The sequence below is a fragment of the Peromyscus leucopus genome, chromosome 6 (genome assembly GCF_004664715.2).
Source record: "Peromyscus leucopus breed LL Stock chromosome 6, UCI_PerLeu_2.1, whole genome shotgun sequence".
Classification (NCBI taxonomy): domain Eukaryota; kingdom Metazoa; phylum Chordata; class Mammalia; order Rodentia; family Cricetidae; genus Peromyscus; species Peromyscus leucopus.
In genome coordinates this window covers 3945242-3970817 of record NC_051068.1, presented here as the reverse complement: position 1 = coordinate 3970817, position 25576 = coordinate 3945242, and the positions used below count along the sequence as shown (strand labels likewise).

General features: G+C 36.7%; 1 protein-coding gene across 1 annotated transcript in view; it reads left to right on the top strand.

Annotated features, from left to right (window-relative positions):
- Naaladl2 (N-acetylated alpha-linked acidic dipeptidase like 2) overlaps positions 1 to 23542 on the top strand; it is a 1293636-nt gene extending 1270094 nt beyond the window's left edge. Inside the window, exon 14 of the mRNA XM_037207283.1 lies at positions 20491 to 23542. Coding sequence (XP_037063178.1) covers positions 20491 to 20689 — 199 coding nt within the window. The 3' untranslated portion in view covers positions 20690 to 23542. The remainder of the gene's footprint in view (positions 1 to 20490) is intronic.
- Positions 23543 to 25576: the final 2034 nt, after the last annotated feature.

The window sequence follows — 25576 nt, the reverse complement described above, 5'->3', positions numbered from 1 at the left end:
AGGATGTGAGCTGCTATGTGGTGTTGTAGTGTAAGTGCATAAACGGAACATATTAAAATTAAAACCATTTCAGCTATGTGCTTTGCCAAATTTGACTCTGCTGGGCAAAGGCTTCTTTGTCTATAAAAAGTTTCTTTTTCTATAAAAAGTATATGACAGTGAACCTTAATGTTGTTTAGAGGACTGTGTGAGATAAATATGTAAAATGCTCAGAATGTAAATGGTAAATAGTCATCAGAATTAAATTATTTTATTAGACTTATTTGGTATCTCCTTGATGGAAATCAGGGGGCAAATACTGTGAACAAAACCTATTTGTTCTTGAGGGTCTCCATCTACAGAAGAGCAAGAACCAATTAAAGAGTTACAATGTTTTAACCAACTGTGCATACCTAAAGGTACCATGCATATCAGTACTAATTGGATTGCTTATTGTTTAGAATGCATACACATTTTAAAGAAGCCAAAACTCCTTATAAATAATACATTTCATATAAAATGTCAACATTTGACTAGAGAAGAAAACTGAAGTTATTTAATGGAGTTGAATTGTTAGCATCATAGAGGGCAAGGAAACATTCCTTATGGAGAACAAACTGGAACTGATACATATTTGCCCATTAGAATTTATACAGAAAATATTCAGCATTAAGGAAGCAGAGTGACTTCTGTTAAGGAATGAGTTAGCCTTTCCTATGGCCGGTATGGTAACATATGAGAGGACAGGTGGTTCTATGAATGGACACCTACGGTTATATCTGGTCAAGATCATGGAAGAGCTATTTTGTTCACTAAGAGTATTGGCATGAAACATTTTCTGTTCAAGATAAGTTATTGGATGATCCAGAGGTAATAGGTCATAGTCATTGGGAGTTGAGGGAGATGGAAGATACATGTCTATGAAAGAGAAATCCCCAAATGTTAAACAACCAGAGGTAATGTTTAAAGAGCATTTTTGGATATGCCTGTCATCATGGTAAGTGTTGTGCATGTTATAGCTCATTTAGTCATTGAAGCTACTGAAGGCAGTAGGAATTGATATTTCCTATTTCTCAAGTGACTGAAAGAAGTACAGGTTACATTAGCTGTAATATGCTAACAGTCATGGGGTGAGGAAGTGGTGGTAATACATCTACGTGAAGGCTTGGTGGTAGGTAGAGAAGATATAAAATTTATTTCTACCACCTAGAAGAGTTTCTACATGGGCCTAAGATTACATTTACTTAAGACAAACTAACAAAAGCAAAAACATATACATTTTCTATAATAAAATTGCACAGATCTTCATGGGGGTGTTCACAAAGGAAATAGAGAGTCAAAGTTAAAGCAAAGAACTTCCAAAGTGCATTGAAAAACAACAACAAAACACACACACACACACACACACACACACACACACACACACACACACGCACACACGCACACACACACAGAAACACATCAAAAAACAGTAAATTGAGAAAAAAAGTCATAAGAAAAATAAGGTTGGCCTAGGACAGTCAATTGTCTAAACGTGATCAGGAAAATAGATATTAGCTAACAAGACCAGCAGTTCTCTTGGCCACTATTCCTGTGTAGCTGATAAGAATATTTGTTTTCCTTTTTGTATTATTTATATTATATTATCTACCCTGCATTCTAGAACAGGGAAGATCAAAGGTCCTTTTTGTTTGTTTGTTTTTTGTTTTTTGTTTTTTTTTTTGAGACAGGGTTTCTCTGTGTAGCTTTGTGCCTTTCCTGGAACTCACTTGGTAGCCCAGGCTGGCCTCAAACTCACAGAGATCCTCCTGACTCTGCCTCCCAAGTGCTGGGATTAAAGACGTGTGCCACCACCACCCAGCCAAAGGTCCTTCTTTTATCTGTCATGTTTCAAGTATTTCCTCACTCAAAATAAAGCCACCCAAAAAGCCTGTTCCTGTGGTGGCTGCAGTTTTTGTGTGCAAGCCACACCTTCTACAGGAAAGAACATGAGTCTACACTCGATGGACATGGTTTTGCTACACAACACTTAGTATCTCTTGCCCTTTTTTTCCTCTAATTTACTGTAAATTCATATGTGTTTTCAAATTTTTCCTTTTTCTATTGCACTAATACACTAGGGATAAGATTACAGTGGGTCCTGTAATATAAAGCATGCAGTTGAGGGGAACAGTTGACTCCCTGGCATTTAATGTGGTAAAGTGATACTATTATTGTGTCTGTTAAGAAAGTTCTATCTTAATTTAAGAAAGAATATCTAGAGTTAAGATCTGAAGATTGTTCTTGGAACAGAGAGAGACTATGAGGACTTAAGGATAAGTACCAAGACATGCTACAGTGAGACTTCTACAGCCTTTCGAGTATAAGGAGCTTTGTGTACTCACATATTTCTTTGGGACCAGAAAGCATCAACATAATCAGTACTTTGTCATTTGCTTGGTTTGGAATGGGATTATTTTTATTGATTTTTATTACTATTTAACATTGTACTGTACAGTATAATAATCAGCTTTTGGTTAAGCTATTGGATTTGGAAAAAGAGACATAAAATTTAAGATTTTTCCTCATAGTTTGTTGAATCTATATTTGATATTTGAACACCATATATATATAACTATATCTATTCTTTATACAAATATCTATATGAGATATGCAAACGTATATATCTGAATTTGAACAGGTAATCATGTATAAATATGTACATACATGTACATATCTTAAAATGAATAGACAAGTAATAAAAACAAAAATAACAAGAATGAATAAGAAATAGTTTCCACATTCTGTCAGGCATAAGACTTCTTTGAGCTGATGCTTTATGTGCTCATAAAACCACAGGAGGGCAAAGTGTGCATAGCTTATCCTCAAAGACTATTTATTCACAGCTGTTGGATAGTAGCAGTAGCTTTTGTTATAACTGTTCCTCACTTGCATCTGGGAATTGAAAAACAATTTTCAAATTCTATGAGAAAGATAAAGCAAAATATCCTGTCTGTGGAAGTGAGTAGAGAGATTCAAAAAATACATATTTTTAAATTTTCCCCAATTTTCTTTGTGATTTAGAGTAAGATGCAACTAGGATCTTTCTTTTGTTCTGGTCAAAATGTAAATATTCTTGAATTTGTCTTTTCCAAGTACTAAAAAATACCAAACTTCCATATCTTAAATATTGTGCACATAACTTCATACTGTCATAGGTTTATTGAGATTGGAAAATTATCTCGCAGATTCCCTGACACTGTCTGATTTAGGATGAGGACATATTCTGCCCAAGGCCTTTGTATACCTCACAGTTCACTGAATGGTATTGTTTTGGAGATATTGGATTAATGTGTCTGACAGAACATTGACTGAGCAAGGAACAAATGTCAAGGTGACATGTACCAGCATGTCTATTTCAAAGAACCCATTAACATCTTCTCTCTCAACTTGGATCTACAGTTCCAAAGTGTCTGACTCAAAGGCATATGCATTATTATTATTTGGGGGATGAATTAAATATTAGGATTCCAGAAATAAGACTTCAGACAAGGAGAACTCCATTAACTGAAAAATTCAATAGCAATAAAACTTTTAGATAGTGACACTTAGATCTTGCAAAATAGATTCCCAATCATCCTTAAAATATAATTATTAAGTAAAATACACATACATAATAATTATTTTTTTAGTTTAAGTTAGTTAAGACAGATTAGGTCATTGATTAAAAAACAAAGTATGATTAGTAAAGGAAAAATTTAGCAGTTATTAAATTAATTCAGATTTCAAGAACAGAGTAGACAAAGTACTTGGCATAAGTTTAGAAGAAGTTACTGGGATGGTTCCCCCTGAAATATAAAAACAAAAGAATTATAAATTTCCCCTTCATTATGATAATTTGCATAATATAGCCAATTTCTAAGAAACCCATGCCGGGTTACCAAGAAGATGGACTAATGAATCCTAGTGAACCAGAGGCTGTATGAAGGAGTCTAGTAAATACTGACCTCTTTTCCTTTGGGTACCCAAACAGTGCCTGATTCTCCTTGCACATGGACCTTCAGTCCATGACCTCTGCACTGGAACTCAAGGTGAAGTTGCATCATGTTGATAAGGGTAAATACCCTTTGTAAATCTGAAACAGGCTTAGTCAGTAGATGTTCAGATGTCTGAAAGAGCAGTTCAATATAAACATTTGCCAATGAACTTTTGCTCTCAGATAAAGGACCTTTCCCCAGGTATCATTCAGGGAATTGAAACTCTAGATTTATTTAGTTGTGTAAACATTATTGGAGGCTTCTAGTTTCCATATCCCCACACTAGCACAAAAAATGGGTATTTACACAGCAATCTAAAAGAACTTTCTTCTTTGCTTCTCCTACTATGCTACTCTCATCTCCAGTAGCCTTCCCATTTGTCTCTGCAAATGGAATTCAATGATACTCCATGTATCAATTACTCTGTGTGAGTCTTTTAAAGCACCCAGGGTCATTTTGATGGGAGTCACTATTTCCTACATATTTAATATGCTACTATTTTTAATAGTGTTAATTAAATTATGTGATTTTATATAATTAAACACTTCCCTGGGGGGAAAAATTGGCTTGAGAACAAAACAAGATCTCTTGCTAAATGCAGAACTCACTGGAGGACCTAGGGAGTATATAAGTGTCATGATATAGTTAAGGTACAGAACATAACACAAAACAAAATTGTAGAGTCATGTAAGTTATCTAAAGTTCACTGTGTCTAGATCCTATCAGCAGATTTTTTTACCCCGAGTGTATGTGCTGTACATATGTATTTGTATGCATATGTGTGAGTACACATGTATGTGGGTGCATGTGTGTACCTGTGCATGTGGAGGCCCACGGTTGATGTCTAGAATCTTCCCTAATGGCTATTCCACCTTCTATAATGAAGCATGGTCTTAATAAAACCCAGAACATGCAGATATTGCTATTGTAGCAAACCACCATGCTCTGGAGATCCCTTATTCTGGATATCTGAAGCTGGACTTACAGACAGGCTATTAGGTACACACAGGATTTACATGAGTCTTCGGGAGCTGAACTCAGATCTTCAAGCTTGCATGGCAAGAGTTTAACACTGAGCCATCACCCTAGCCCATTAAGCAAATTGAAGTGTCTCAGGATGTCCCAATATGTATTAAGTTTAATAATCTCTGCTAGAATATTATAGAGTACTAACATTCAGCATAAGGCAGAAAAGTACTATGTGTTAGAGTAGCAATGTAAAGGATGATTCCATAAAGAAGATAGTTGAAATACAATGCAGTAGATCTGTGGCTTGTTGTTTTTAAATGATTTTCATAGTCTAGATTCTGAACTTCCTTCTGATATGAAGTAACTCCTCTAGAATACAGTGTCAAGCAGGTTCTGTCTTCTCCCCTACAGTGGGCATATGTTCAGATACTTTGTACCTTTATTAGAAGGCAGGTGTGCTGGCTAGTTTTATGTAAACTTAACACAAGCTAGATTCATTTTAGAAGAAAGAACCACAATTAAAAAGGAAAAATGGGCAACCGCTTGGTGCATTTTCTTAATTGATGATTGATGTGAGAAGTTCCAGCTCACTGTGTACAGTACCACTCCCAGGCTTGTGATCCTAGGTGCTGTGAGGAAGCAGGCTGAGCAAGCCACGAGGAACAAGCCATAAGTAATGCTGTTCTATGGCCTCTGTATCAGTTACTACCTACAGGTTTGTCCTGGTTACTTTTCTACTGCTGTGACAAAACACCATGACCAAAGCAACTTATATTAGAAAGCTTTTGGCTGTGCTAATCATTTCAGAGAGTGAGTCCATGCTGGTGGAGAAAAGGCATGACAGCAGGAAAAGGGGGGGGGGCGGAGTTTTGTGTGTATGTGTGTGGTATGTTTTATATGAACATTGGGAATGGTGTGAGTCTTTTGAAGCTGTAAAATGGCCATCAGTGGTATACCACTTTCAAAATGTCACACCTCCTAATCCTTCTGAAACATCTTCAGCAGTTGAGGACAAAGTATTTAAATATGTGAGCCTATGGGAGACATAGCCATTCTCATTCAGACCAACACATGGCTTCTGCCCTGACTTCCCTAGATGACGGACTACAAACTTTAAGAAGAAATAAATCCACTTTTACCCCCACCAATTTCTTTTGGTCATGGTGTTTTACCACAGCAATGCAAGTCTAAGACAACCATCATATGACCTAGGCTCAAATACTTTCAGGACTTAAAATATAAAAAGTCAAAGGCAAATGTCTAGAGGTATGTGGTGGTTAATACTGATCATCAATTTGCCATAATCCAGAGTCTCTTTAAGAGCCAAACTTCTGGTTATGTCTATGAGAGCATTTCTAGATTATGTTAAATAAGTTGAGAAGATTCACCCTCAATTGAATGTCCTCCACAATTTCTTAGGCTGAAGTCTCAGACTGACTGAAAGGGGGAGTGAGGAAAGCAGGGGAAGCCATCACTAGGCTTTCCCCAGTCAACCTACTTTCTGCCACCATGACATACTGCACCCAAACTGTGAGCCAAAATCAATGTTTATTTTCATTAAGTTGTTTTTGTCAGGCACTTTGTTACATCAATGAGTAGGCAACTAAAACAAGGTAGTTTTAGATTATACCTGTGAGTTGAAGATCAAGATGCTGTTGGTCGGAGAGGCAATAATGAGGGTGCAGTACTATCATAATAGAGTGGGACTTTATGCAGTAGTGGTCATGTGGGTTTTCACAAATAAATGTCATCACCCTGATCTTTCCTCAGGAGGATCTTGCTCAAACTCTCTGCTGTTTTCCTTCTGTGGTTTCTTCTTTTCTTTCCTGGTTCTCATTATCTTTTATTACTTCTATACACTATTGCATCAGTCATAAAACTACATGCACAGTGTGGCCCATACAGAACTATGTGTATTTACTATTAATCTGGACATACATTTTCCTTATTGGCATAACCAGATATGTGTTTTAGTGTTTTTGTGTACCCTTTTTCCTTCTGATTGTTTTGGCCTCTGGATGGATGAAGCTCTTTATTCAGAGTTCCTAAAGTCTAAAATGACATTTATGCTGCTATGTAAAATTTGAGTTTGTTTTCATATTCAACTTTATATAGTCAATAAAAATTTGTCTATTTCACACTTAAATTTTGAAAAAAAATTCATAGTATTTAAAAATCAGATAACTTTAGTATTTTATAAATTGCAGGGCTGGAATGATGACTTCACAACTAAAATCATTTTCTGTTTTTACAAACCATCTGGGTTTGCTTCCTAGAACCCATAGGCAGCTCACAGCTCTCTGTAATTCCAGTTCTAGGGGAAATGAGCGGAATGAGGTCCCTTGGTTTCTGAGGGTGCCTGCTCTCACTCAACACAACAAACTCTCACAGGTACACTTACGTAGACATAATAAATAAATGCTTTAAAATATATGCATAGTAAATTGTTTATACATTCATCAGTCTTCAGATTGAAAGTAGAATATTTTTGTTTTCTCCCTGCCCCCAGTACTAGGGACTGAATACAGGACTTCATGTAGACTAAGTAAATCTTTACAGTTGAACTCCATCTGCAAAATTGTATTCCTGATGCCAATAAGAAATAGTAACAGAGTAATGCATCTGTAACTGTCAGCACATTTATTCATTAAAGAACATTATAAAAAAAGTTGACTTGTAATATTATTTTTTGTGATGTTTTCAAAATGAGTATTTACTGAGTTAGTATCTTCAAAAATTCTTTTATGTAAAAAAAAATAACCTTCTAGTTTGTGAGTGATTTTGCATAAAAACATTTGTGCATTAAGTATCTATAATGAGAAATCCATGAGTCTATTTAAAGAACAAAGAATTTATTAGAGGGAAAAACTCACTGTACAAAAACAGAATTGATACAGGTTCTGGAATGTTGTTCCAGCCGCAGGTGTCAGTCCTGCTTCCAAGCCACACAAGGGAGCCAAGAGAGAGAGAACAATGCCAACATACATCTCAGGTCTTAAGGGTCACAGAGAGGCCACGCCCCAGGGGCATGTGATTCAAGGTCATAGGCAGGTGGAACAGTTACCTGCTGGATCTGTAGGGGCGGTGCTTCAAGGTCATAGACAGAACAGTTACCCACTACAAGTGTCTGAAATATTTGAAACCAGTGTTCATAGCTTGAATATCACTGTACTTTATACTTTGTGTGTACTTTTCCTTCTACCTAAAATTAGGCAAACAGTATAATATCCTGATGATATTGAAGTGCTTATCTTAAATAACACAGTTGGTATCATATTTTGATTCTAGAACAGATGTTTTCAAAATAATTATTTAAATTTATAACACAGCAGTATATTCTGAAAGTATATTATGCATCTACAATAAATACAAAATTAATTAATTTCTTTCCATGTAATGATTTAAACATACTATATAAACAAAAAGTTAAAATGACATATGAAGTTGTTCATTTTGTGCTAGGTATCAGCAAACATTTTTTTTTGGTTACTCTAGTATCTAACACAGTGACTAATTCATCTTAGAAGTTTAATATGGGTTGCTTAGTAGAATGAGCAACTCATTCTACTCATTCATTATATTGGCTCAAGGGCTTATTAAAATAGATACACCTAAACTGTGAACTATTGTATTTAGAACAAACTTCCTCAAACAAATATTTAGGGGCCCCCTGAGACACAGACACAATGAGCACAGAGTGGACCAATAGCAACTTGCTCAGACACAGGAACCTCTTGCACCTATTAGGGGAAGAGATGGGCAGACAGTGCAAAAATACATACAACAACATGAAGAGCAATATGGCATCACCAGAACCTAGCCCTCCTACAACAGCAAGACTTGAATGTCACAATGTAGAAAAAGCAGAAGAAAGTGACCTTAAAAATAGCTTAATGAAGATACTAGAGGCCTTAAAAGAAAAAAAAAAATCCCCTTAAAGAAATTGAGGAAAAGACAAACAAAAAATTGGATTAAATCCCTTAAATAAAGCCAAGAAAACCACGAAAAAGCAATTAAACATGTGAAGGAAACAGTTCAAGATCTGAAAATTGAAATAGACACAATGAAGAAGACACAAACAGAGTAAATGCTGGAAATAGAAAATCAGAGTAAAGACTAGGAAACACAGAGGCAAGCATAGCCAATAGAATACAAGAGATGGAAGAGAGACTCTCTAGTGTAGAGGATACAATAGAGCAAATAGATTCATCATTCAAAGAAAACACCAAAGACAAAAAAGTCATAACTCAAAATGTCCAGGAAATCTTGGACACCATGAAAAGGCGAAACCTAAGAATAATAGGGATAGAAGAAGGAGAAAAATACCAACTCAAAGACAGAAAATATATTCAACTAATCATGGAAGAAAACTTTCTCATATTTGAATGTATGTGAAATAAATACTTGTATATTTTAGTTTCCATTGGCCCAAGTATTACTGTCTATGAGAAGTAATGGAAATACCCGAAAAGAAAAAATTGTGAATCTTTGGGATATAAGACAGAAGAAAATATAACTCTACTAATTGTCATGCACCTATGGTGTATCCAAATAATATTGTCTTTGGAAGGTGTATTAGCTCTTGTCTCCTTACTGTAACACAACAAGAAGCAAACTCAAAGGAGGAAGGGACTATTTTGACTCACAGTTTTAGAGTACAGTCCATCATGGTTGGGAATTCATGGCCCTGGGTGCAGATCATATTTTGTCTACAATCAGAAAGTAGAAATCAATAAATACTGTGCTGAGCTGGCTTTCTTCTTTTTAGTTCAGTCGGAAACCCCAGTCCATGGAATGGTGATGGCCACAGATAAAATCCCTTTTCCTCTCTCAATTTACTCAGTCTAGACAATCCTTCATAGGTACGACCACAGGGTCATCTCATCTAGAAACTGCTTCATAAGCTTTTGAAGAGGCTTGTCACCCTGAGGTTCCAGACCTTGCTAAGTTTGCAGTCTATATTAGCCATTACCGAGGATGACAGGGGGATGGAAGTGATGATGTAGAAGGTTCCAAAGAATAAAGTAATGCAGTTGTGTAAATCTTGATCTTTAGGTTGTGAATCTACTCAGTTGGAAGTAAGATGGAAAGAAAAATGCAGCAACAATGAGAGTAAAAATGCATGGCTGGTGACATGGGAGCTGGGACAGTGCTTACCATCTTCCACTGCTAGTCCAAGTGTGGAGTTCTAAGGATCACTAAAAGCTTTGTCTAACTTCTGTCTCCCCACTTGGATTCACAGAAAATTCTTTGTGTACAGACACATGTTTATCTCTGTTGACAACCCAACAGGCCTTGTTATGGAGGGATTCTTCCTTCATCACATTAAAAGACATCCTTTGAGCAAGCTACTGGAAAAATGATATAGTCAGCTATCTTGAAAAATCTTGGCTGTCACTGAATACACCACAATTATTTCTTTATCATATTTTACTTTTAATCATAATAGAACCAAGGTAGTTTTTCTTATATACTTTGTTGGTTTTGTAGGTGAGACTATGTAAGACAAACACCATGCAATGGATGGAATGGAAACAAGTACTTCTTTTCCAGAATTCTAGAGACTTAGAAGTCCCAGATCAGAGTACCAGCACAGCAGTTTTCTAAAGGTGATCCATTTGTGTTGTACAAGTGGCTGCCTTCTTCCTGGGATCGTGGCACAGTAGAGAGAAGCTGCCATGCTCTTTCTTGCTGTTGTACAGGTACTCATCCTACCATGGAATGATACTCTTGTAAATTCATCTTAAAGCAATCACTTCCTAATGCTAACATAGTACAGATATTAGGACTTTGGCTGGAATCCAAATGTTCAGTCCATCATGATTCTGTCTTTGGTTTCTTGTTTGAAGTAAAACTCTACTTGGCAGTTGGTATATAGCCTTCTAGGAAACAACAGAGATAGCAGAGCTTTGTAATGCACACTTCACAGTAAGGGTCTTGATTTTCAGACAATCCTCTAAGTTTGGCTGTTTATTTTAAAACATTACTACTCTATACATCTCATTTTACTCTGTTGATTTATTAAGAAAGATAGGAAATGGATTCCTATATCGACAAAACCCTACCCTGCCCCAAGAGGAAGATAATCTTTACAAAACTGCATCAATAATATATTGAGAATGACTCCCACAATTTGGTGTCCTCAAACAATAGCTGTTTATTTCATTTATAATTCTTTAGCACTGCTATTTAGGCAGGGCCCATCTGTGCAGTGCTTGCAAGCCAGGCTGAGCTGTGAATGTCATGGCTTATGTATGTACCCAGTATTCCTGCTGCCCAGCTGTCTGAAGCTAACATCTCACAGGCCTCACATGACCATATCATCTGTGTTCCAGTATTCTCCTCTTAAGTGGCCTAGCCAAATATTGATTGCATGACATCTTGAGAATGAGAAAAATAACCTGCCAGAAATGGAGAGATATAGGTTTGCTATATATGCACATTGCATTTGTTAAAGCAAATACTGAAGTTAGACTAGATTTGATGGTTCAAAATGGTGAAGCAGATCTTACCTCTTATAAATCAGAAATGGTTTTTCAAGGAGCTTATACACAGGGAGAACAATAATTACAACTTTTTGGTTTTGTTGTATTTTGTATTGTTTTGCTCTGTTCTTGCTGCTGAGGATTAATCCCAGATCCAAGGATACACTCAGCCCTGCTCTGTCATTAACCTGGTCCCCAGCCCAGACTGTAGATATTTCTTTACATATGTTTCTTTGGCTGTTCAATGAATGATCTGTGCCTGGACAGTATCAATAATTGCTTTAATTATTACCCTGAGAATTTTAGAGAATATCAAATTCAATTAATCTTAAAATATTTTTGTAGTATACTTACATATTTTGTGAATTATGATAAACAGAATATCCAGGTTCAATAATCGTTTTGAATGTCAATATAATATAGTGACCTGTTCTTGATGATGGCGTACAGTTAGTGCAGTCAGCAAAAGAATTAGAAACCATTGTACACAGTTGAACTGCATTTCCTTTCTAGCTTTATCATGCATACACAGTCAGTTCTGAAAGGCATGACTTACTGTTTAATGTGGTTTAATTTAGAAATTCCTCAGCATGTACTATAATGAATGTTAATTTAGGTTGATAGTGGATGGCATCCCATGCTCATTTACTTATATAAAAAGAAATACTTAAAAGAGAGACATATTTTCTATCTTTCCATCACTAATTTCCTAACTCACACAAGTGGAAATGGTTCATGAAGATTTTACATGCTTTTGTCTCAAAATTTATTTTTCCCACTGCTTTCTTTTGCGTAAGTTGAATGGGAAATACTCATCTGCTGAGTAGAGATACTTCATCTCCTCCACTGTACTGCCAGGAGTTATTAATTAGGTTTCTGATTTGGTACAACTCTCTCCTGGTCACCATGCTGTGTCATTGAAGCAGACCCATTGAAAGTGAGTGATGTCTGTCGTAATTTCATTAGTGTCATCAATGATGCATTACAGGTTCTTTTATAAGTCTCTTTGTGGGTGTACAGGGAGGGTTTCTGCAGAATTGTATGATTTACATTTATTTTAACTTTCTTTTTATTTATTCTTTATTTCTCCTTATCCCACCCATGAACTCCCCTCCAGAATAAAACACAATAAAATTTTTGAAAAAAGCAAAAAAAAAAAAAAAAAAAAAAATTGGAAAAGGGGAAAATCTCATCATGGAAGTTTCAGTAAAGCCCTTAATCCATACAATTTTACATGTAGGTTTTCATCACAAAGAATCACTAGACTGGGTTAAGGCCCCTGGTCTATGCTACACTATTGATGATGAACCCTCACTCTGACTCTCCCTGGATATTCTGTTGCTGCCCTGAATCATGGAGATCCAGCAGCACTGGGTCCACAGGAATGATCCCACCCACCCCACAATCATCCTCCAACAAATCACAAATGGCCAACACATAACCCTGGTTTTGGGCCTGGGTAGTAGCAGAGTTCAATTATAAGACCTTAATTTTTACAGATGAGGGAAGATAGGCATGGGGGGGTTGGAATTAATCTTACCTGAAATACAATGACTACTAAAATGATTCCAGTTAAATATTTTACTTATGTCTGATGTCTGTACATTTCATACTGAGACACATGTATTTATGGAAGTGGGAAGGCGATTGGTTGAGTTAAAGCAGTGTTCGCCATCATTCTTTCTGCAGGGAAACATTTCTGAATTGGACTAGAGCAAACCTGTCTATGGTCAGTGTCTACTAAAGAATACAAACCCTGTTGATTAGAATTAGAGAGTCTATTCACTGAAACTTGCTGCACGCACATTTTCCCATTTTCTTCTACTCACATTCTCCTGCTCTACATGTGACTTTTCAAGCAGGCTTTTAGTTGATTTTCAGTATTTCTTAATCTGAAGTGTATTGGTTTGTGATTGGGAAGGAAAGAGATTTGAGGCCTCTGATATACTACAGGCTTTTCAATCCTTTAAACTGTATTTGACTGAATTTCAATTTCTGTGAGATTAATGAAAATACAAATGGCTCTTGGCTTAGAAATCTCTATCAAAACCATTGAAGTAATTGAAATGTTTCAAAGATGTGAAGCATTTGCATATGAAAGTGGTATGGTAGTTTCACTCATCTGAGAAGATCCTGGGGCACATATGGTTAGATATGTAAGAAAGTCTTCAGGATTAAGAAATGCATGAAAATATGGTATATATTTAAACCTAGCATGGGTTTCAGTTTATCCCTAACCAAATATTCAATGGAAAATGAGAATATGCTAGTTTTTCAGAAAAGAATACAAATAGAGAAGTTTGTTATGTAAGCAGGATGCTAAATAGCATTTATATATATAAAAGAAACTGGAAAATATAAGCTACTTTTGAAAGTCCTAAGAGAAATAATCTTTGGAATGAAAATGTAAGATTGTTTGGTTACCCCAGTTTGTTTTTCAAGTTATGAATAAACAAGGTGAACATATGTTCTGTTATTATAGCAGAGATAAACTTCAGCAGGTTACATCAGTACCTACTCAAGTTGAAAGTTTTCTTTTAAATTAAGATTAAAGAATACTTGTCACTTATATTCAGCTAGAATCTCAGTTTCTAGAGTTCTACTCTGATTTGTCCCCAATTATAGTAGAAATGACTATGAGCGTTTTTCTTATGTAATAGCTTGCTACAAGTGTCCTACTTGAATCACATAACATATGGAAAATGTGTTACATTCCCTGTGAAATTTCATAAACCAAAGATTTCTGTTCACATGGCATGTTTACAGTTGGTATAAAGGCAAATTGTGCTTTTTCTCTTGTTTGGCAAGGCAGCTGGTGGCATTCTTCAGACTCCACTGTGTTGGCCTTGCAGAAATTCTTGTATTGTTTTCCAGTGTTAAAAACAAATGAAAGTACTTGTATTTATGGTGATTTAGACTTGAACATTCTTTTGTAGAGTATATGTTTATTGTTCCATATGATGCTATATTACAACATGCTTCTACGGATAAACCATGTGATCTCTAAGAATGAAAATATTTGAAAATAGCTTCTGAAAAATGTCTTCTACACTTTTAGATTCTGGAAATTTGTCTGAATGAAATTATTCATAATTAAACATGAAATTAACAAGAGAAGATTAAAAGTGGTAAATACTCTGCAATGTAATTTTTATTCTACTCGTTATTTTTTAGAAAAGTAACGTAAGTTTCATACAAAGGAGTACTGATTGTATGAATAAAACAAATCCACTTAACTTTATTTTTAAAATGAATTGACTATTAAACAGTTTTTCTTATAAAATAAACATAAATATGCATGTTTTGTCTGCTTGATTATTGATTTCATTAAGCTTGGTGAGTATAAGATCACACTCCTTTTACTGAATACCTGTTACCAATGCCTATGTTATGATGAGATTGTCAAGTTCTATGTAGATTCTGTCATGTAGGAGATAATACATGAAGGAGACTGTCCTAGGAAGATTCATCTCTGTACTGAAAACTCCTTAATCGGGTCTTTATTTTTGGATTACTTGATTTCTTTTGCTGTTTCCCCTCCATAGGTCTCAGTTCTAGTCAACAAAACGAATGCTTCAGGAATCTCAGTTAAGCTGCTTCAGCAATTCCTATGTTTTTATGTTAATTTCACTAAATTTTAAACCATTGGATAAAATCTGTCCATATTGGGATAGGGCGATGGCTCAGTGGATAAAGCCCAGTGACCTAAATTTGTTCTGTAGAACATATATAGTGGAAAAAGACAATTGGCTCGCACAAGTTGTCCTCTCATATGTGTTTGTATTGTGATATATGCAATGCCCCCACAATGTGCCCAAATTTATATGTGTGTGTGTGACAGTATAATTATTTGCTATATGTAGTGTATTAATTAACTTGCACACATTTAAAACCTCAAACATTTATTAATCCATAATGGTAAACAGGTTCACAAACTTATCCTGCAGCTTTTTGAGAGTTTTGGTGTGGTGAGCTGAAAATGGCCCCCATAGGGAGTGACACTATTAGAAGGTTTCGCTTTGTTGGAGTAGGTGATATTTTGGTGAAGAATGTGACTGCATTTTGCCCTTGTCTGAAGAGTCTGCCTGAGGCTAAAGTAATGAGATTTGTTTTAATTCCCTTGACAGAAAAAAATCTCAAAACATCCTATTATAGACTCTGTCGTGTGGTTATTAGTGTAAACTCTAATAAAGGTTTATAACAAAAAATACCAAGCTGGGCAAGTAAAAACAGAAAATGTAAAATGTGAGAAGAAAAGGAGCACCAGGAAGTGGAATGGGGCTAAGTCCTGTATTCAAGGAGACAAACAGATTAAGAAATGGAATATGCCGGGCGGTGGTGGCGCATGCCTTTAGTCCCAGCACTCGGGAGGCAGAGCCAGGCAGATCTCTGTGAGTTTGAGGCCAGCCTGGTCTCCAAAGCGAGTTCCAGGAACAGCGCAAAACTGCACAGAGAAACCCTGTCTCAAAAAAACAAAAACAAAAAACAAAACAAAAAAAAATAAAAAAAAAAAAAAAAAGAAATGGAATAAAGGGATTGGTGACCTCAGGGTAAGATCCCACTCATCTAAAGTTCCTACTTGTGAAAATGAACTAGAGAAAAGCTTAAGTCCATGCCTGGAAGTACACGCCTTTAATCCGAGCACACAGGAGACAGAGGAAGGTAAATCTGTTTGATGTCAGTCTGGTCTACAGATTGAGATTCAGGACAGCCAAGTTAAGGAAACCATTGAAAACAGAAAGCTGGTGAAGATGTAGTTGAAGAAGAGGGCTATGTTCCAGTCCCAGCAAGCAGCATAATTTGGCATTTTCAGCCACCTGGTTCTGGCTTCAGAGTAGAGGATAGAAGAAAGACATTATGGAATCTTTCTCCACGACTAAGAAACACCCTTGTTGCCAGGCATGTGTCGGGGGTGTCCCTGCATGGAGTCCTTAGGCCATTGTGTAAAGTTATGAAAGTGAAACCTGGATTGCCTTTGGAGACCCCAAGATGCTTAAGATCCAAGAGCTATGGGATACCTGCCAAAGAGAGGTGCTAACATGAAGTGGAACCAGCCAAGATAAAGAAGTAGATTTCAGTCAACAAAGCTCAAACCAGTTGGAGATGTGAAGAGCACTTGGTATCAGACATGGAGAAGCAGAGTGTGGAGTCTTTCCAGTTGGTTTTCGTCTTGCTTCGTCCAGTATTTCCTCACTTCGCTCCCTTCCCTACATTTTGGAATGGTAATGCACATCCTATGCCATTTATATTGGAAGTATGTGATCTGTTTTTTGATTTTAATTTTAAAGAAGATTACAGTTAAAAGACTGTATGACTCTCAGAAGAGACTTTGAACTTTAGACTTCTAAATAAGTTTGAGACTATTGCGGACTATGGGAATTTTTGAAGTTGGACTAAATGCATTTTTGCATTATGATGTGGCTATAAGCCTCTGGGGGTAGGGAGTGGAATGTGGTAGTTTGAAAGAAAATGGCCCCCAAAGGAAATGGCAATATTAGGAGGTATGGACTTGTTGGAGAAGGTGTCGTTTTGCTGTAGGAAGTGTTTCACCATGCAGGCAGGCTTTGAGGTCTCATATATGCTCAAGCCATGCCCAGTGAGACAGTTCACTTTCTGTTACCTGTGCAAGATGTAGAACTCTTAGCTACTTCTCCAGCACCTTTTCTGCCCGCACTACACTATGAAGATAATGGAGTAAACCTCTGAAACTGTAAGCCAGCCTCAATTATTTTTTTTCCTATATAAGAGGCTCCATAGTAATGATGTTTCCTCAAAGCAATAGTAACACAATTGGTATTGCTGTGTTATTGACACAGCTTATGAATCTTCTTGCTCCCATCTAATTGTACCTTAGTCCTCATTGAGCAACCATTCCCTGTCCTTCACTATCTCTTCCTCTTCAGCTTTGACAGGCTCCATTCTAATCTCAACTTCTATAGATGCCACTTTTAGTCCACATATTAACAACCATTAAATTTTTTTAGTCATGAAATAATTCAATACACACAAGCCTGTCCATATATAATTCCTGTGATTGCAGTTCTGTAGTTGGGTGGTTTATTGTTGTTTTAAATTTTTTTTTTTGGTTTTTAGAGACAGGGTTTCTCTGTGTAGCTTTGTGCCTTTCCTGGAGCTCACTTGGTAGCCCAGGCTGGCCTCGAACTCACAGAGATCCGCCTGCCTCTGCCTCCCGAGTGCTGGGATTAAAGGCGTGCGCCACCAACGCCTGGCTGTTTTAAATTATCTTAAGTTTATAAAATGCTGTGGGAAAAGCAAAAGATAAATTTCCATGTAGAGAGTTGACTGCTCCTGGAGATGTGTCCACTGCATCTTAGACTAAGGGACGTGTGTCTTGGGGCTGAATTAAGACTCACTGTCATATTTTCTAAAGACGACAATGTAACATGTTTTTCGTCTGTTTCAGAGATCTATAGCCAGAGTGGGAAGATATTATGCATTTCAGGCCACAAGGCTGGGTTATGAGGCAGGGGAAGTGTCCCCAGTGCCAAAGGTAGTTTGTGCTGCTCCTCTGTGAGGGGATTGCAGAGATCTTGTCCTCTAGGTGAGCTCTTGCCAGAACGTGCATCACAGTGCATTTACCACTCTGTGGTGGTCATCTGAGTCCATGTCTATGAAATAGTTTGCCTGTGTAAAAATTTAATCTTGAATACAAATGTAGTATCATCTATAATGTTTTTCTTGCACTACTCTATTTAACTGATATGATTCCAAGTTTGTTTCACAAAGACATAAATAATATCCAGTTCATTAAGCAAGAATGTCATAATTGGGTAATGCTTGGGGGATGATTTGTTTTTTGTTAGAGGCAACCCATAATTGAATTGACCCCAACAGCAAGGAAAGAACCCCAAGATTTGTCTAACAGGGTTACATTAATTTAAAAGGCTCTGCATAGCAAAACAAGCTGTCAATTGCTTATAGAATGGAAGAAAACCTTAACAATACTTCAGTTAAGGGGTTAGTATCTAAGATATATAATGAATTAAAAATATATAGACATAGATATCAACAAATGAGTCAATGATCTGTACAGACATTTCTCAAAAGATGAAATGCAGATGGCCAATAAATATTTTTAACTGTTCAGAGCATATAAAGTGTAAATTAAGTTGTGAGTTTCTGTCTCATCCTATTTTAAATATCTACCATTTAGGAACACACAAATTCTGGTGAGGATGAGGATGAAAAACAATAACCCTTATTAAATATTAGTAGAAATTTGAACTAGTCAAGAACTATGGAAATCAGTGTGGAGGTGTTTGAAACAAGCAACCAAAGGAAAAATTAGTAGCTGGCCCAGCTGTAAATCATTTAGGCATATGCCCAACATCTGTACATACTTCTACAGAGGTACTTTAACTTCCATGTTTATCAATATTCTTCTCACAATAGCAAGAATATAGAATGAGTCAGGATACACATTAAAATAGATAAAGAAAATGTGGTACATGTGTACAAGAACACTTGAGTCAGTTATAGATTGAAATGAAATCATGGAATTTGTAAGAATATGGATTGAAGAAGAAAATATTATATTATGTGAAGTAATCCAGGCCCATAAAGACAAATATCATAGTTACTATGCCATATGCAGACCATGACCTGTAACTGTAAACTTTATGGGTCCAGGTGGGACTAAATATTAGTAAAGGCAATGGGTTCATGGTGCTGGAGAAAAGGAGGCCTTCAAAGGAGAGGAAAAGGGAGAACCATAGAGCAGAATGGAGAATTACAAAAGGGTACGGCAAAGTTGGGGATGAGTGTCAGGGAGGAAGAAATCAACCCAAAACAAAACATATATGAAAACCCCAGATGGAAAGCTATTTATTACTTTGTCAGCTAATTTAAAAATAAAGCAAATAACAGATGCTGAAAGGAAGAGGGGAAAGAGAATGCTTATATGCTGCTTTGGGATATATAATTTACTCTGGCCACTTTGGAAACCAGTATAGAGATTCCTCAATAACTGAGAACAGTGCTGTCATATAATCTGTTTGAAAACTGAAATAAGATTTTAATTCAAGGCTCTTGTGTACTCATAATTAACTAAGCTGTCTCTACAAGGATACAAGGCTAGTCTCTTAAAGTTTAAAATGAAAAGGAATTATAATAGCAGTAGTGTGGTTAGTATCTTCCTTTGAACTATGACTAATAAGCATTTAGACAAGTCAGGCCACCACTGGAAAACTCCTGTGCTGGATGGTTTTTGTTCTAATTAACTCAAGCTAAGCTCATCTGGGAAGAGAGACTCTTAATCAGGAAAATGTCTCCATAGGACAGGCCTGTAGGTAATTTTATCTAGTGTAATTTTCTTGGTTGATTGATGTGGGAATGCCTAGATCACTGAGGATGATGCCACCCCTGTGCTGGTACTTGTGGATGACATTAGAATTCAGGACGAACAGTTCATGGCCATCAAGCCATAAAGCAACATACTTCCATGGCCTCTGCTTTAGTTTCTACATTCAGGTTCCTGGCCTGACATCCTTCAATCATGTACTATAATATAGAAGTGTAAGCAAAGTAAATAAATCCTTTATTATTGCCCAAGTAGCTTTTGGTCATGATGTTTTATCATAGCAATGGAAACCCTAACTAAACCATAACTTCCCTTGTTAACTGAGTCAGCCCTAACAGAGTAGCAAACTTCTTCACCATAGTCAATAATGTTCTAGGATTCACCATGTTCATAACAATTTGTCCTCTGTGTTTTCTGGTAATTACACCTAGAAATTTTGCAAATACCTCACTCAAATTTTTGCAAAACCCCTTTATGGTATGCCATAGCATTGTGTGCTTCAATCAGGAAGCACACACTGCCTGAGGGCCTCCGATCCTACCAACAAATGCATCTCTCTGTACATTCATTCATTATGGGTTGAAAAATAGTAATGCTGTATTTTTAAAAATTTCTTCATTATTTTGTAGACATTATTGCTTTCTGACACTACTCCTGATAAGGTTTTGATATAGAAATATAGTTGTGCATTAAACATTTACATATTCCATGTTTCTTTTAGAAACATCCTGTACCATCTTGATGGGAAGACAAGCCAGTTTTCCATCCTCAAGGAAGCTTGGGAGCAGTGCAGTCCACTGGCATCAAATGAGACCTTTCAAGAGGCCGTATCAGATGTGCTGAATAGCATTAATTCAGCTCAGGTTTCCTTCAAAGCAGGACTGGATGTGTTTGAGAGTGTCTTGGTTGAAAAGAATTGAGAAAAATGCTCAGCATTTTTTAAAGTTTGTTTACAAGTATACAAGCTAAAGCTCTAATTTGACCAGGTATTTTGTGTGTGTGTGTGTGTGTGTGTGTGTGTGTGTGTGTGTGTGTGTGTGTGATCAAAGACTTTCCCCCAAGTTTAAAGCTATTATATGGCATATTTTTTAAGTGTACATAAGAAAGAACATTTTGCACATTTTAAATATTTTCTTATATCCCAATTTTAGTATGTAACAGCAATTATTGAAATAATACCTAAGATTTATCTATTAAAGAGAAATATGCTGTATTTTTATAAATAAAATCTTGGGAGGGAGTTAAGATGTTCTTGGCAACATCATTGCTGTGGGGAGAATGTGGAGGAATGCCAGAATTCTCTCTGATAAAATCTCAAGTGACTGAGTTCCTATGTTAGACATGGAAACCTGATAATGTTTCAGACAACTTTTCAAGTAACTGTTCAATATGAAGAAGTAATGCATTTTGAATGAGTGATTGATGCCCAGAACCATTTTGAATGTTTCTATTTTATGAAATGAAGTTCTTCTTCTTGACACAGCTAGATGTAGTACTGCACTGGTTATGAAGTTGTATTTTGTAAGTACTAATGAAAAAAGAGCCATAAACATTCCAGGGGAAAAACTCCCAAGAAACTGGATAGAGCAATTTAAATGCAAATTCTTCCTAAGGTGACAAGTTTTGAAAACCTCAAATTGCCTCAGTTGATGCTACATGAACCTCAGCAGTGATGTAAATTTGACCAGGGAGAGCACATTCTTTATTTCACTTCTGTTGTTTCCGATGGAGTGACAGAACAGGGAACAGACTAAAGGAGAGCATCTCACATGGCTGCCTCCCCCTTACATCTTTCTCACAACCGCTTGCTATAAAGTGGTTTAACAGAGCACTATATAACCACAATGGAAAAATGGCACAATTTGTCTTTGAAAATCCAAAAATATCATCCAATATATCTAAATGTTGTTTTATATTACTGGGAAAACAAACACTACTATAAAAGATATGTTTATTCTTGTCAACAAATGCTCTAAATACAGGAAGAAAGTTTAACATTTTCCCTCTCTGTTTTTCTTCATAGTGGCTAAGGTGAAAACAGTAAATCAGCATGCCACTTAGGCTATCAAAACAGAGTGCTGTAGAGCCTTTGTGGGCCACAAGCCTTTCATGTAGGAGACGGACTTTGTATGTTGGCATACATAATCCCTTCAAACTAAAACATTCTTCCTAGTGATGGACAAGAAAACCTTTTACCCTACTTTTTAAACATATTTGCTTAAAAAATATTTTTCTTATATTGAGTAATGCAGTTTTCCTTTGAGAATAGATTACCAGAATATTTCTTAAGGCATTCCCTACCAATTTCAACCCTGAAGCAATTGGCACTACATGGTCAGGGAAATGCTGTGGCTATCCCTGTGTGTCTAGGATTTTACTTCTTTTGGATGAACATAAAAATAAGGTTAGTTAAAAAGAAAGCTAGAGTTGAGAGAAAAGAATTAGTCACCCTTGACTAAGTTATAAGGGGTAGCTCTTCCCAACATTAGCAATATTTTTGTGCTCAAAGCACAGAACCAGGCCAATTAGCTAGATAATTCAAGCAGAAACACATATTCATCTGAAGTGCCTATGTACATACATTTTCATACGAGAAATTAAACTACGTTGTAATATTTTTGATGTATTTACTAAATGTAATTATTTGAATCATGCTTGTTTGAAAATGTTTGCCACATTGCTGACTGTGTGTGGGAAGACCCCACAAGGGTCAGGGTACTGCTTCTTCCCCATCATCTGCAGAAATTACCAGAAAAAGGGTGACAGAATGGTCATACTGCCTGAGAGTCAAGCATGTTCATCACTGAATCCAACATCATGTAGTTATTAGTGTAGAGTTGAATTTAAAACAAAAAAAATGATAAAATACCTTTCATTTGGTAGATTATCATCTTAGATCAAAACTCTAAATTGTTTTAGTACAATAATTTAAAAAAATCGTGGAGAACAGACCATCTTCTAGATTTTTATTTAATGACTGTGCATAGGTAAATCTAATCACATATGAATCCTGTATTCCTTACTTCTAAATGTATTGAATTTGTTCTTTGAAACCTACAGTTAACCCTTTACTGGCATATTTTAGTTGATCAGTTAAGAGATCACATGAAAAGATTAAATTACACTTAAAATAGATGTCTATGAATTCTACAGATTCTGCTCCACATTTTGATTTTAGTGGAACTCTGTGCTATGTGTCATAGTATCACAGCTATGACATGCTTACCTCAAAACTTTTTCAGATATATAGTATGTTAAGTTTCCTCAGAACTCCTAAGTGAATATAGTACTGAGCAAGGTAATGATGGGTGGTATGAGAACCAGTAGTATTTTAAAATTGATACTGAGACTTCTAGGTATCAAATATTTCTCAAATTACTTCATATAGAATTGGTCCCAGGAGGTAACAAATCATAGATAATTCATTGCCAAGAAAATGTGGACAATATGCGCTGTGAATTTGTGTCCAACCAGGATATCCAGGGCTATTGCCCCAGTGCTATAGACAAAAGGAGCCTCAATGACAGTCAAGACTAAGGCTGAGGATACTGCCTTTAATCATAAAATCACCACTATTCCAATCTGACGCAGTAGTACCTGGAGAATCATGCACATAGGAATTCATTCTGAGAGTGGCTAATGCTGCTTAGATTTTCAGCTTCTTGACCTTCTTGTCCTGTAGATGTATTATTAAATCAAAAACACAGAGCCAATGCAAAGATGAAAGCCTAAGAGGTCAGAGCGATAACTAAGAGCTAAAAACCTTACCCTTCGCTGCCACTGCTCTCTTCCTCAGCAAGAGACCTACTTTCTGTGTGTTTGTCTTTTTTATAGAGTTTCTATTCTGCCTTCTCATTGGTTGTAAATCCAACCACATGACCTCCTCATCACTGCCTGTCTGTACAGACCTCCAGGTCTTCTATGGTTGGTATTGAGATTAAAGGTGTGTTTCTCCATGCTGGCTGTATCCTTGAACACACAGAGATCCGCTATGTTTCTGCTATGGCTTGCTATTAGCTCTGACCCCTGGGCAACTTTATTTATTAACATACAAATAAAATCACATTTCAATACAATTAAAATATCACCATATTGTCCAGTGTTCACTGCCTGCTCTCCCAGAAGAATTATAAATGACCTTTCCAGTGAATTCTTTGTAACCAGCCACCAAGTCAGATGCTGCTGTGGGCTGGGAACATGATTTTAATGCCAAGAAAGCTCACACTTTGATTGTACTTGACAAAATGTTCCCAGGCAATCTGACCCAAGAATATGAAGTCTGAGGAGTGACTCTCTATGACAGCAGAAGTCAGGATGGAGGATCCTGAATGAAATATTATTAATGAGACCTGTTAGCTGGGAACATCAACAGTCTAAATCAGTGTTTTTGAAATGTGAAATCTGAGGAAAGATCTTTTAGAATATCTATTCTCAGATTCAATATTATCCATTTTAATAATTTCTAATCTGTATCAATCCTGTATTCTGATTAAAAAAAAAAAACTGTTGTTAGAGACTTTTCTCTCAGGGTCCCACCAAGCCCTGGCAGTCCGACAGCCCACTTATAAAATAAACACACAGACACTTATATTATTGAAACTGTTTGGCCTAATGGCTCAGGCTTCTAGTTACCTGTTCTTATATCTTAAGTCAACCCATTTCTACTAATCTATACTTTGCCACGTGGCTCATGGCTTACCGGTACTTTACATCTTGCTTGTCATGGCAGTGGCCTCCACTTCCCTGAATTCTCTTCTCTGCTTGTTCTGCCTATACTTCCTACCTGGCTACTGGCCAATCAGTGTTTTATTTATTAACCAATCAGAGCAACACATTTGATATACAGAACATCCCACAGCAAAAAAACAGCTCTTGAAAGCCTATGAAAATATAAAAATGTCACATTAATGAGGGATCCCAAAGATTTTGAGAATGCCATCCTTAAAACCCCAAAATTAATGACTGGAGAGAGCTCAGAAAAGAGGAGCACTGGTCATCCAGTCATGAGGACCTGAATTCAGTTTCTAAAACCTACTGCAGGCAGCTCATAAATGCCTATAAACTCCAGCACTAAGGGATCCAATGCTTCCTCCTGACCCACAGAAGCGTTGTGCACATATTCACACATGAACAAAATAAATCCTCAACCAAACTGTAATAACATCAAAAATGACCTGTTTCATCAGTAAAGAGAAGCCATGTGTATCCAACACCCATGTCAGCCATGCCAGACACTGGTCAAGACATGGTTTACTTTTTTTTCCTTTTTCTGGTTGACTGTATACAGCAACTCATTTAAGAAGGAAAAAACAATTTTAACGAGACATGTTCAGAATGTTGTATTGTCTTTTTCTTCTCAGAGGGACCTTGTAATGCCAATGTGGCATTCTTTACACCAGGCACTGCAGTGTAGCTAGAGTTTTCCTGCCTTGCCCACAGTCAGGACAAATCTTTGTCACCTGCCAGTCCCACAGCTGCTCAGACCCAACCAAGTAAACACAGAGACTTATATTGCTTACAAACTGTATGGCCGCGGCAGGCTTCTTGCTAACTGTTCTTATAGCTTAAATTAATCCATTTCTATAAATCTATACCTTGCCACGTGGCTGGTGGCATACCGGCGTTTTCACATGCTGCTGGTCATGGCGGCAGCTGGCAGTGTCTCTCCGCCTCAGCCTTCCACTTCCCAGAATTCTCCTCTCTCCTTGTCCCACCTACTTCCTGCCTGGCCACTGGCCAATCAGTGTTTTATTTATTGACCAATCAGAGCAATTTGACATACAGACCATCCCACAGCACTGCAGGAA